The sequence below is a fragment of the Pristiophorus japonicus genome, chromosome 7, assembly GCF_044704955.1.
Source record: "Pristiophorus japonicus isolate sPriJap1 chromosome 7, sPriJap1.hap1, whole genome shotgun sequence".
Lineage (NCBI taxonomy): Eukaryota > Metazoa > Chordata > Chondrichthyes > Pristiophoridae > Pristiophorus > Pristiophorus japonicus.
In genome coordinates, this window is record NC_091983.1 from 97034152 (window position 1) to 97048703 (window position 14552).

At 40.7% G+C, this 14552-nt stretch overlaps 1 protein-coding gene across 2 annotated transcripts in view; it reads left to right on the forward strand.

Annotated features, from left to right (window-relative positions):
- The window catches only part of msraa (methionine sulfoxide reductase Aa), a 488132-nt gene extending 473914 nt beyond the window's left edge, over positions 1–14218 (forward strand). Inside the window, exon 7 of one of the 2 annotated variants that reach the window (XM_070884418.1) lies at positions 12856–12949. In XM_070884418.1, coding sequence (XP_070740519.1) covers positions 12856–12866 — 11 coding nt within the window. In that variant the 3' untranslated portion in view covers positions 12867–12949. Of the gene's footprint in view, positions 1–12855 lie in introns of both variants that reach the window. The other variant, XM_070884417.1, reaches the window with a different exon arrangement.
- Positions 14219–14552: the final 334 nt, after the last annotated feature.

Sequence of the window (14552 nt, forward strand, 5' to 3'; positions counted from 1 at the left end):
TGTCAGTAGCATCTGCCAAGTCAACCACTTCAATGAGGTGATGTCACATTTACCAGACTTGCTTCAATACAGATTGGGGATTTTATCGGTTTACATGACAGAAACTATCACGTGCTATTTGCCCAGATACATTATTCGACAATGTTTTTTTCTGTTCACAATTTACCAGAAATTTAAGCTTTAATGCACAATTTATGGTTTTACTCATTAGATTTCTATAAGTTCTGTCACCAGTATGTATGATATTGGTGGTGGGGAATGTGAGCGAGGTTGTGCCCAATTAATCATTTTGCATCTCATCACTATGGTAAAGGAAGTTTAATAATGTTGTCAAGAAATCCATGAATTTAAAGTTATGTTTATGCTTTACAGTAAAATACAAATATCACTAATATATTTTCAAACATTAGTAATAAAATGATAAATGTTAAAACACTTTAATGTCCTCTCAGAGAGAAAAAAGACAAGCCTACAATATTACCCACACTGGAAATATTCACTATATTTCACTTTCTATTACAGATATTGACATTTTATAAAGTCCCATAGATTATTACTGAACTTTACAGATTTTAATTTGCCATGTTAAAATGTATTTTATGACTGTCTTTGTGTTCAAGCTTATTCCTCCCAACCTCTTACCTTCCAAAGGCATCTCTGTCTCCTCTTGTGTGTCTGACTCAATACCTTTTCTGTTATTCTGTCTCTTTCCAGTATTTCAGTTTTCTGTCTCCTTACTTTTCTTTATTAATTATCCCCAATGGAAACTTATTTGTATTCTTTCACAAATGACTTTCCCCCTTCAATCACTATTATTGTATACAACATTCTTATACAAAATAATTATAGCAAGTTGCTTTTAATAACTTATGTACACCAGAATATTTCGTGATTGTATACCCTAAATGGTAAGATTCTTGTGCATGCAGGAACAAAGAGAACTAGGGGTGCAGATACATAGAAAAGGGCCATGAAAAGACAAATGGGATTCGGAACTTTCTATAGTGGCATTGATTGTAAAAGCAAGGAAGTGATGTGGAATTTGTACAAGATGTTGGTTATGCCACAGTTCACTATTTCATTAATTCTCAGCACTCCATTATAGAACACCAAAGATTGCCTGAAATGATACCAGGAATGAAGGGTTATGGCCGCGATTTTTCATACCATGTCGGGAACGAGGCGGGCGACTTCGGGTGCGACTTCAAGTGCGAACTGGAACCTGGTTGTAGCTCACTCTGTCTAAGTGATTTTACGTGATTGGGGCTTGTAAGCCTGCCCTGCGAGGGTCCCGGCCAATTAAAAGTAACTGGGTCTGATGACATAATTTGAAGTGTCCTCAGCCGGTTTCCTTGAAGGGACCTAGCCCACATTCATTTTGACAGTTGTGTTGTCAGTGTTCTGCAGCATTGAGGTGCTACGAACACTGACAAGCACAAAGGTGCACGGCTGCACCCAGGCGATCCCATGACTACCTCCAGATGCTTTTGGAGGGATTAACAACACGCAGGGAGGTTCTCTTTCCTTCCAATGGGCGGAAGAGACCTCCCCAGGACACCAACGCAGCCTGGTTGCACATTGTAAGGAGGGCACAAGCAGGGTTGTCAGGAGGATCTTTCAATTATCTCAGTGGTTTGCGAAATGTTACTGCAAAGCCACACTCAACCTCATCCTGCTGTGCCATTCATCACATCCCCATCACTCTGCCTTCCCTACGCTATTCCTGCACATCCTTACTCAAGCCAACTTACCTTACACCTCCACCCATCCCTCTCCCTCTATCTACATGATCACATCCTATCTCACTAGCTACCCTTCACACTCACCCTTGACCAATCATAGCAACTAACAACACACAAGAGTAGGCACTTAGGTGTTATCACCAATGCTGATGTAAATTTTATGCTGATATATTGTCAAACATTGAAATCTTTATTTCTAAACGTTGCCTTTTTGGATAGATCTGTGTGCACCTTTGGAAATGGCTTAGTGAGTTGCAATGAATGGTGAAACATAATGGTACACCCCCCCCCCCCCCCCACCTCCCCCAATGGTGATGAGTGTGAAAGGAATAGCTTGGGCATTGTAGGGATGCTTTATGGTGTTGGTGTAGGGTGGTGCCAACCTGCCGCATCATGAGGCAGTCAGGGTGTACAGTGTAAGTAAATGTGGCCATTGTGAGGCCATCCCTGGCAGCAATGTGGTCAGGTGTTAATGCCCTGTGTCCTGTGCAGATTCAGGTGATTGCAGAGAAGTTTGGTGGTGGTGTTGGTGATGCTGGTATGCCTGGTGATGTTGGTGTTGGGGCTGATCGTGGTGGGATTCTGAGGACCAAGGTGAGATTTTTTTCAAGGGCACTGATGCTGATGGAATAGATGGCAGCTGAAGTTGAGATGACAGAAGTGATCTGTCAGTAGTTAGAGAGGTTTCTCCAAGGAGGTGACACTGGAGAGAGTGTTAACTGCAAACACTTCAAACCTCCATAAAGCTGAAAAGTGCATTCCAAATCCTGAAGGCTCCAGCTTTTAAGACTGGAAATTGAACAGCTGTAAAATGGTAGCTTTTATACCACTTTTGCAGCTGTCAGCTGATCAAACCAATTCAGAGCTGTTGCAAACCCAACACACTTACCTGACGTGATCCCCGTGGGACAGGAACCGCATTAAAAAAAACTTGGAAAAATCATTAGGACTTGGTAAAATGCTGCTTGAATAGCTTTAATTGTCTCAATTGCCTGATACGTAGCATAAGTCCCGAGTCTGCAAACCCCAGGCAGAACCGGCAATTGGAAAATTCAAAAGGAGGCGGGTTCAGAGCGGACTTCCACTCCACTGTCAATCATGGCCATTCCGACAGCAGACCCGCCTCCAAACTTGCACTCACAGTGCCAGTAAGATTCCGTCCCATAGGTGTGAAAAAGGCAAAATCTGAGCTTTTTTCCCTCACTAAAACAAAGAGGATTAAGGAGGAAATTTAGTCGAGGTTTTAAAAATTATAATTAGCTTTGGGAAGTTAAGTAGTGAAAAGAAGTTTTTATTGGTTGGAAAATCAGTAACAAGGGTGCATAGATACAGGATCGTTACTAGAAGGATGAATTAAAAAGTTAGAAGAACTTTTTTTAGGCACAACATGGAATACTTTACTGCAAGTGCTATTGAGAAGACACTATAACAATTTAAAAGAGAATTGGATAAGTATTTGAAAAGGTAGAATGTAAAAGGATACATGGAGAGGGCAGAGAAATGGGATTAAAGTAAGTAACCTCATTGAGAAACTAGATCCAGCACAAACATTGTGGGCCAAATGACCTCCTCCTGTTTTGTAATTTTGATGATTCTAGTAATATCACACTGGCCCATTGTAATAATCTAAAGCTGGTTGAGCACCAGACCATAGTGTAGCCTGCATCACACTGCTTAGTGTCCTACTTAAACATGGAGACTAGCACACATGTATTTCCAACCTACAATTTGATGACTTCTTCATGATTGAGAACGTCAAAGCCATTTTTAAAAATGTCTCTGAATTCAGAGTAGCAGCAGATTTAAAACTGTATTTTTATCTGGTCTATTGAGGAACAGGAAAGAGACTTGTTAGGTTACTATTGTATGGAAGGTACAAGCCTGATGGATGAATGTCCTTTTCTCATTCCATGCTAACTTAAATAAAGTCAATTCTGATCAGGAAGGATTCTATTCGGCATCATGTGTGACAATGCACAACATGCTTAAATGCAGAAGCAGTTGTACAAAAAGTATATTTAATAGAATGTCTGTGTAGACAAAGGCCATGCCTTGTTCACAAGCTCTTGCTTAAAAGTAAGAGGTTGCTGTTAATAAATATTCAGTAAATGATGATGTTGCTACTGACACTGCAGTCCTTTAGTCTGTCAATAGAAGTGGTAGACCAACAAGGTCTAATGAAACTTGGTTACGCTAAACCGCTTAATTTTAGACAGACTCAAAAGTATAAATTTTCATGTAAATGCATTTCCTAAAGAGCCCACTCTTGAGAGATGATCCAAAATGATATAGTTTATTGTAGAAATCATAGTAGGCTTGAACAGTGCAATGCTATTACTGCTGCTAAATTGAATGTTCCTTAAACACCAACATCTTCATCGGTGGAATGTCTTGTAAGGATGAGTGACAAATCCAAATCTGCAATCCAACTTGATCTAAATTTGGACGATTTTGCATTTTTAAGAAAATTCGCAAGCTGTGGCAGTTTGGACAATTCTGATTCACAGCTGGCTGCTTTGTGTTCCTGTGTGTGTGAAATGTCATTATCATGCCTCAAATTCACATCCAGATAAGTGGAAGGGAATGAATCCTGCAGAAGTCGGTGATGTATATTGTTATTTCTGTGTTGATTGGTATATTGTTATCTTTGTGTTGATTGGTCATGGCTTTACAAGATGTGCCTAGCTTTATAGTAGTTTGGTGAGTATACTCTTGCACCTGTTTTTTTGCAGTATCAGTGTGGGTGTGCATCCAGCTGCTGGATTTTGTTGATTTTCGAATATTCAAATTTGAATCTTGAATTAATATTTATCAGAATAGTTATCTCTGTTTTCTTGCTTCCAATGAAACAAGAACTACCTGACAAAACACAAGTTGTGAAGTGTTCAAAGTTATTCTGATAAAGCACACTATGTTAAAATAGATTCTGTCCTCATTATAACACAAGCCTTTGGAATGAAGCATTTTGCACATTATAATGAGGTTTTCTTTGAGTAGAAAATGTAACACCAAAATGAAAAGATCCAGTGGCCTTGCATCTGGCCATTTTTAGCGCCTTGTTGATTATGACATAACTATTTTCTGTTGACCCTTGTAAGATTGATATCTTGTTAGAAGACCTGACTATAATGCGCCATAGAATTCTGCTTTCTGTATCTTGTCTTGGTTGTTTTTACATCACTTGGCTACTTTATTTCAAAATGTATTATTATTCATCATTTTTGTTCTCATTGCTAACTATAAACTTTACTGAAAATACAATCCACAACGTGTGATCTCCAGAATAATTCTAAATTTCAAAGTAACTGAGAAGTTTATAATGAGGGTGGGGGCCAATTTATTTCCATCCTGCCTGAGAGCTTTCTTCACTCCTGGCTCCTGAGTTTAAATTGTTAGATTAAAATGAATAATAGCGTGCTCTTTGATTAAAATTTTCAAATATAGTAATTAAGTGGACTTATCTAATTAGTACATTTTCACTTCCATTTTCTGCTGCAGGTCTGAGTATTTTTAATTCTTTTATTCACTCAATTAACACACCAGTTTACTGATCCCTTTTGAACAGTAGTGCTGGTATTATCTTTCATGAGGTTGTCTTTCCATTTGCTGCAGTCTTGTTTCCTGTTCCTGTGAAGCATCAGCTTAAAAAAAAATTGCTTTTGTTGATCAGCTTATTTACAGTAACTGTACATCACTTCTTGTTGTCCAAATGCATACAGAAAGTTTTGGTTACAGGTGGGGCTTAATGCTGTAATTGCAATTGTTAAGTAGGCCATCAAATGTTTTCAAAGTCTTTTGTCGGACAAGTAGTTCATTTGGAAGGTAAAAATTGTTGGCTGAATAGTTCAGTAGGTAAATGGTGTGACACTGAGCTAAGCACACCTGAAGGTCCCAAGATCAATTCCTATTGTGTGTTGAGGTGGCAGTGGGAGGTGCTACAATTGGCCTGCGTGTCCCTAAGCTTGAAAAGAGGAAAGTCACCATTGTTGCCAGTCCTGATGGCTATCCTGCTGGATAGTACAGCAGAAATTGAATGTCGACTGAGGACGGGATAAGGTATACAGTCACAGAGACTAGAATCAGACATGACGAAAGGTTATTGACCTGAAACGTTAACTCTGTTTATCTCTCCACAAATGCTGACTGACCAGCTGAGTGTTTCCAGCATTTTCTGTTTTTATTTCTGATTTCCAGCATCCGCAGTCTTTTATTTTTGATAAAAAACAATCAGTTTGGGAGAGGTACTGAAAGGCAGCTGTCACTGAGGGAACTGCACCCTAGCATGAGTCACTGCCTTCAGGAGAAAACGGGTGAAATTGGTCTTGGCCGATAGTAAGTCGGCAGCTCATTTTACACTCTGTCTGATTTTCTTTTCCATTGTCGCCTATTTTGTGCGACCAAAAGTGAGGGGAGAGGAGGGAAGAAGGAAAGTATATATGGCTGCGAACACTGTTCCTTTATTACAAGGCAGGTTTAGAGCAGTAACATGAGTTGAGAATTGTGTTCTACACCTAAAATAGATTTCAAATTGCTCCCATACTGGCTTGATACGTAAACACGTGCAAATGTATTTTTCTATTATATTATTATAAAGAGCACCATTTGAGACAGTGTGTGTCATTAGGATGTCGCTTTAAATTGAATTCACTGTCATTTGTTTTTCTTACAGTATTCTAATCCTGTTCTTATCACCCATGAAGAGCAGACTAGTAGAGACAGATCTGTTCTTCATGGGTGTTTTTAATATATTCTTGGAAGAGCAAAGAGTTGTAAAAAGTAATTTAGTATCTCACTGCAAATATAATCTTGTAAAATTCTCCAATCCTCCCTGACCCATGATATTTCTACATACCCCAAAATATAAGCATGAGCTAAAGGCTACAGAACAGTCTTAGCACATGTAGAAGCTACATGACCTATGTTCTCTCAATTACATAGACATAGAAACATAGAAAATAGGTGCAGGAGTAGGCCATTCGGCCCTTTGAGCCTGCACCACCATTCAATATGATCATGGCTGATCATGCAACTTCAGTACCCCATTCCTGCTTTCTCCCCATACCCCTTGATCCCTTTAGCCGTAAGGGCCACACCTAACTCCCTTTTGAATATATCTAACGAATTGGCCTCAACAACTTTCTGTGGTAGAGAATTCCACAGGTTCACAATTCTCTGAGTGAAGAAGTTTCTCCTCATCTCGGTCCGAAATGACTTACCCCTTATCCTTAGATTGTATCCCCTGGTTCAGGACTTCCCCAACATCGGAAACATTCTTGCTGCATCTAACCTATCCAATCCCGTCAGAATTTTATATGTTTCTATGAGATTCCCTCTCATTCTTCTAAATTCCAGTGAATTCGTCGATCCAGTCTTTCTTCATATGTCAGTCCTGCCATCCCGGGATTTGGGTCTGGTGAACCTTCACTGCACTCATAGAAACATAGAAACATAGAAAATAGGTGCAGGAGTAGGCCATTCGGCTCTTCAAGCCTGCACCGCCATTCAATGAGTTCATGGCTGAACATGCAACTTCAGTACCCCATTCCTGCTTTCTCGCCATACCCCTTGATCTCTCTAGTAGTAAGGACTACATCTAACTCCTTTTTGAATATATTTAGTGAATTGGCCTCAACAACTTTCTGTGGTAGAGAATTCCACAGGTTCACCACTCTCTGGGTGAAGAAGTTTCTCCTCATCTTGGTCCTAATGCCCTCAATAGCAAGAATGTCCTTCCTCAGATTAGGAGACCAAAACTGTACACAATGTTCATGGTGTGCCTCACCAAGGTCCTGTAAAACTGTAGTAAGACCTCCCTGCTCCTATACTCAATTCCTCTCGCTACGAAGGCCAACATGCCATTTGCCTTCTTCACCGCCTGCTGTAGCTGCATGCCAACTTTCAATGACTGATGTACCATGACACCCAGGTCACGTTGCACCTCTTTTCCTAATCTGTCACCATTCAGATAATATTCTGCCTTCCTGTTTTTGCGACCAAAATGGATAACCTCACATTTATCAACATTATACTGCATCTGCCATGCATTTGCCCACTCACCTAACCTGTCCAAGTCACCCTGTAGCCTCTTAGCATCCTCCTCACAGCTCACACTGCTACCAAGCTTAGTGTCATCTGCAAACTTGGAGATATTACATTCAATTCCTTCGTCTAAATCAGTAATGTATATTGTAAATAGCTGGAGTCCCAGCACTGAACCTTGTGGTACGCCACTCGTCACTGCCTGCCATTCTGAAAAGGACCCGTTTATTCCCACAATGTGCTTTAATTTTGCACACTAATCTCTTGTGTGGGACCTTGTCAAAAGCCTTTTGAAAGTCCAAATACACCACATCCACTGGTTCTCTCTTGTCCACTCTACTAGTTACATCCTCAAAAAATTCTAGAAGATTTGTCGAGCATGATTTCCCTTTCATAAATCCATGCTGACTTGGACCGATACAGTCACTGCTTTCCAAATGCGCTGCTATTTCATCTTTAATAATTGATTCCAACATTTTCCCCACTACCAATGTCAGGCTAACTGGTCTATAATTAATTTTTTTCTCTCTCCCTCCTTTTGTAAATAGTGGGGTTACATTAGCTACCCTCCAATCCACAGGAACTGATCCAGAGTCGATAGAATGTTGGAAAATGACCACTATTTCTAGGACCACTTCCTTAAGTACTTTTGGATGCCGACTATCAGGCCGTGGGGATTTGTCGGTCTTCAATCCCATCAATTTCCCTAACACAATTTCCTGACTAATAAGGATTTCCTTCAGTTCCTCCTTCTCGCAAGACCCTCGGTCCCCTAGTATTTCCGGAAGGTTATTTGTGTCTTCCTTAGTGAAGACAGAACCAAAGTATTTGTTCAATTGGTCTGCCATTTCTTTGTTTCCCATTATAAATTCACCTGATTCTGACTGCAAGGGACCTACATTAGTCTTCACTAATCTTTTTCTCTTCAAATATCTATTGAAGCTTTTGCAGACAGTTTTTATGTTCCCTGCAGCTTACTCTCATACTCTATTTTCCCCCTCATAATTCAAGCCTTAGTCCTCCTCTGCTGAATTCTAAATTTCTCCCAGTCCTCAGGCTTGCTGCTTTTTCTGACCAATTTATATGCCTCTTCCTTGGATTTAACACTATCCCTAATTTCCCTTGTTAGCCACGGTTGAGCCACCTTCCCCATTTTATTTTTACGCCAGACAGGGATGTACAATTGTTGAAGTTCATCCATGTGATCTTTAAATGTCTGCCATTGCCTATCCACCGTCAACCTTTTAAGTATCATTCGCTAGTCTATCCTAGCCAATTCACGTTTCATACCATCGAAGTTACCTTTCTTTAAGTTCTGGACCTGAGTCTCTGAGTTAACAGTGTCACTCTCCATCTTAATGAAGAATTCTACCATATTATCGTCACTCTTCCCCAAAGGGCCTCGCACAACAAGATTGCTAATTAATCCTCTCTCATTACACAACACCCAGTCTAGGATGGCTAGCTCTCTAGTTGGTTCCTCGACGTATTGGTTCAGAAAACCATCCCTTATACACTCCAGCAAGTCCTCCTCCACAGTATTGCTACCAGTTTGGTTAGCCCAATCGATATGTAGATTAAAGTCACCCATGATAACTGCTGTACCTTTATTGCACGCATCCCTAATTTCCTGTTTGATGCCATCCCCAACCTCACTACTATTGTTTGGTGGTCTGTACACAACTCCCACTAGCGTTTTCTGCCCTTTGATGTTCCGCAGCTCTACCCATACAGATTCCACATCACCCAAGCTAATGTCCTTCCTTACTATTGCGTTAATCTCCTCTTTAACCAGCAACGCTACCTCACCTTTTCCTTTCTGGCTATCCTTCCTGAATGTTGAATACCCCTGGATGTTGAGTTCCCAGCCTTGGTCACCCTGGAGCCATGTCTCCGTAATCCCAATTACATCATATCCGTTAACAGCTATCTGCGCAGTTAATTCATCCTCTTTATTACAAATGCTCCTCGCATTGAGACACACGTTTTTTTTTAACACTCTTTGTCCTTTTAATTATGTTGTATGTGGCCCTTTTTTACTTTGCCTTTGATTTCTCTGAACTCCACTTTTCCTTATCTCCTTTGTACCTTTTGCCTCTGCCCCCATTTTACTTCCCTCTGTCTCCCTACATAGATTACCATCCCTTGCCATATTGGGCTATTTCTACATTACTACCTGTGACTCTTTCATAACTATTCATTAACCTATGTCATCAGCAAAGGTAGAGGTGGGAATTCGTAATTTTTGTGGAAGAAGGCAGCTCACTAGTTACAGTTTCCAATCTGAATTGACATTTGCACTTTGGTTTGTCCAGAGGCTGGGTATTTATCTGTGGGAACAAACTATGGTCAGTGGACAAAGTGCAGCATTAACCATCCTTGTTTTTCTTCTGAGAAATGGGGCGAAGGTAACTTCAGGAGCTGGGAATAAGGGTTTCTGAGCAATCCCCTGCTGTTTCCATGATTTATTAACAACTATGGAAGTTGGATTCTGGTATGCAGTATTAACATTTGATGATGACTTCAATCTACATTTTGAGAGCATTTGCTTATAAGTGAAACACGTTACTTTAACCCTGTATAAATTTGGTAAAGCCAGATTTAGAATATCTTGGGAACCTTTCCTACAAAACAATATTGGTATATAGGGAGCAATTTTAACCCTACCCACCCGGCAGAACTTGCCAGGTTATGTGTGTGCCCTGGAGCCACTTGATTTTAACCTGTTGTACTTAGCAGGCGGCAAGGACACCCGCCCAAAGCCAGCGAGGTCATTCTTCACATATGCACGTTGAGTCTTGACTGCAATTTTAACTGGATGGCCTGAGCGGGAAGTCACAGTAGCTATCCCGCCAGGTGAACACAGTGGGAAGAGGAGACAGGGTGAGGGGAGGCTCAAGCAGATAAATTTATTTACTTTCCTTGTGGGGCGAGAAGGCCCTGGAAATCATCTACCCTGTAGAAGCAGGTGGCTCCTGGACCGCAAGATTTACCAATATAACCGCCGGGATAACATGCTTGGTGAGATTTAAATGAGGTCTGGAAGTTAAAATAGCCCAAGCCTCATTTCTAGAGCAGCAGGTGAGTTTCTGACTCACCTTACTACCCAGCTGTAGTGTATTTGCTTCATGGGTTCATTACTTAAGAATTCATGGCTACACATTTGCTGTGAAGAAATAGCTGGTTTGTTACCAAAGTTTTAACAACAAACTGAACACCAGTTCATCCACCAGGCTCACAACAGCCTACCTCATCGTGGCGAACCTGAACTCAATTAACTGGGATTTTATTGCATTTTGTGAACGTCACGTGACTGAGTAAGCCACTCACAGTACAACAGCTCCACAAACCTTGGAGCATGCTCACAGGTGCATACACTACTCCAGCCACCCAAAACCTCTCCGCTGTTAAAATCGGGTGCATGTGGAGAGTTCAAAGAGGAGCAAGGATAGTACTGGGATTTAGAAGGGCCGAAATTGCCCCCCTCTTTAAGGTTCACGGGGCAGCAGTGGGGTGACTGGAGGAAGGCGGATGGGCCGATCCAACCGAAATTGCCCCTGGACAGGGGGGCAGTGGAAACGGGTTTCACCCCGTGTTCCCACCCCGTCGGGCACGCATCGACCCCTTACTGCCCAGCAGTAACTCCTTTCCGCCTGGCGGGAAGCTGCCAGTGGCTGGGCGGCGTGTCTGCCCTTAAAGGGGAGAGTGTACCGCCGCGGTCGCTGGTCTGGCCGAAGCCTTCCTTGGTGGACCAGTGGACACCACTAAAGTGACTGCAGAGCTCGCAGCGGCTCTCCCCTTTAACTGAAGGGGAGGGACGTTGCTACGACACCTCCCCCCCACCGCTCCCGACGCACTTACGGCCCTCAACCGCCCCAAACACCGCCGCAACGAATTAAAACACAAAAAGAGGGCAATTTCCCTCTTCTCCGCCCCATGGATTCAGGCAGAGAATATTCATTTAATTCGAATTATCCACCCCATTTGGGCAGAGGGCAATTTTGGCCCCAGAGTCTCTAAAGAAGACTCAAGGAATGAGAAGAAATGTAGAAAATGGTGGAAATTTACACCAAGTCCATTAACATCTGAAAGGAAAGGATAGGTTAAGATTTTGAGCATAACACATCGTCAGAATTAGTTCTGTTAGTTTGAAGAAACCTCTTTATATGACAGAAATACGAAGGAGAGGATGAGAACAACAGGTAGGCGTTAATTCGTTGAAATATGCCAACAACTTTTGCTTTGTAATCTGAGCAAGTTATTAAGTTTGGAACTGGGCAGGTTCAAAATTAATGAGATTAGAAGGATTTTCTTCCCCACACACTGCCCCATATTTTGAACAGACTCTCAGCAAAAACTAGCTAATGCTGTGGTAGTAATCCTTTTCAAAAAGGAGCTGATTAGATATTTGTGATTGAAACCGGATTCTACATTACAGAAATAGGTGTAAAGTGAGCTGATCAAATGCTACTTGAGATGTGATATTCCCTCCATTGCTCAGATCTGAGGGGTGTCTATTGATACCAGCAGCTAAGGTTCAATTTTAATAATGGGGATGCATTAATATTCTGGAGTTTCACAAAATTATCCTTGAGGATCAGAGAAAATGTATGTGGAATGTTACTTTAGGAGATTAAATAGGTGAAGTAAAGTCCATGTTGGCGTAGATCGTACATAGTCTGTTGAAAGAGTGGGCTTGATACGGGGCATGATCTCTTAAGTATGAAGGAACAAAATAAGCCATTCAGTCCGTCAAGCCTGCTCTGCTGTTTTGTCAGCTGTGACAACTCTATCTTTTTAATCCTACTTTCCTGCCCTTTTTCATATCCCTTAATATCCCTACTTCCCAAGCAAGTACATATCTCCCCTTTGAGCACCTCAGTTTATTTAATTAATTTAACTCAACTCTGTTCTCATTCCATGCTGCTGTTTTACGTTGGAGGAATCTTTACAAAGTGAAGCTGAGTGGACAGTGATAATATCTTTGACAGTTATGAAGTTAGTTTACTGTTGTTTTCAATGTTGAAATTGCTGTGTGAATATCACGAGCTCTGACTGTTACATATCTTTGCAGGTGTTGACTAAAAGTGGGTATGGTGAAATCACCACGGAGATCCGTGAGGCTCCAGAGTTCTACTTTGCCGAAGATTACCATCAGCAGTACCTGGATAAGAACCCAGGCGGTTATTGTGGACTGACAGGCACTAGGGTATCATACCCAATAGGTGTTCAGAAGTAAGACGTAACTCTGATACAACGACTACAATTGTCCCAATTTGCCTCCATTTTGGGGGTAGATTTTTGCTTTCGGCAGTGGCAGAAAACTGGCAGGAACGAATTGGCTGCCTGTTCTACATTCTTTTTGCAAAGCAGCAAAAAAGAGAAAATCTACCCCGATGTGTGGCAAACAGTTGTATAAAACTCTGCATTCAAATTCTAATTTAAATCTAGATGTCCCGATAAGCATCAAGTTGCAGTAAAAGGTATAATAATTTGCCATCTGTTTGCTCATGACATTCTCAACTAAAGCACATTGTAATTGGCAATTAGTAAGGGTAAGACACAAAAAAAAAATTTTTCTATCAAAATATATATTCTTTATTATTAACTTTTTACCCTCATCGTCACTGACATGGGTGCAAAATGAAATTTTCTATTCCACAAAAACAAAGAATAAAATAATGTGATTGCAGCTTTAATGGGGAAGATTTCTTCTGTGTACTATTTGCAGCAAAGTCATAAATATGGAAATAAAAAACATGCTTCCAAATTTGATACAAATAGCAGGCAGAGGAAGAATAAGAACAAAATATATTTGTTGCTCACATTTTGTATTGGAATTATGATTATGTACCAGAGACAAAATCAGCTTGTATATCACAAGAATCAAAGGACATTAAAAAGAAAATATTTCTTCCAGTAGAATAATTTGAAGAATCCTATGTAATAAAAGATAATTTAAAGGCCTGTCAGCCCTGACAATGATATAATGATTAAAGTATTGGCATTGTTTACACATTATAAAAAATATTATCAGGACAGGGGCTAGCAAACGACACAAAATAAAAAGAGCTTCACTGACAGTGGCTCCATACTAACCCTTCCTGCAAAACAACATGAAGCCAAAAAAAAGCACCACCAGTTGCAGGAGCAATACAAATTGCTGCATGCATTAAGTGCCACTAAATTGCATTAGTACTATGGACTGGGGAGCTTGCACAATTTCATTTCAGCAGCCTGGTAATAAAATTTGGTGTAGTGTATCTAAAGTTGGTACATGTAGCTAAAGTATTCTCTTTCACTGCTGTGTAATTTTGCTGGACTTGAAATTTGTAACAGAGCAACTTTCTTTTGCTTTCTTTTCTGCTCCGACAACAATTTCCAATCATTATTGTATTCTAACAGCATCAATAAACATTTAGCATTTCTACTATAAACAGCTCTTTGGATGTGGTTATTAACTGGCAAACCAGCTTTTGTGGCATGTTATATATTGCTTGTGCAGAAGCATCCCATAAAGCAGCTTTGTAAAGGAACTTCACCTTTCCAATTTATGACGTCAACTTTCATTGATATAGACGAGTAACTTCATTAGTTCTGACAATTACAAAAATACAAACGAATTAAATCCAATCCCAGACCTCATAGAAACATAGAAAATAGGTGCAGGAGTAGGCCATTCAGCCCTTCGAGCCTGCACCGCCATTCAATGAGTTCATGGCTGAACATGCAACTCCATTCCTGCTTTTTCACCATACCCCTTGATCCACC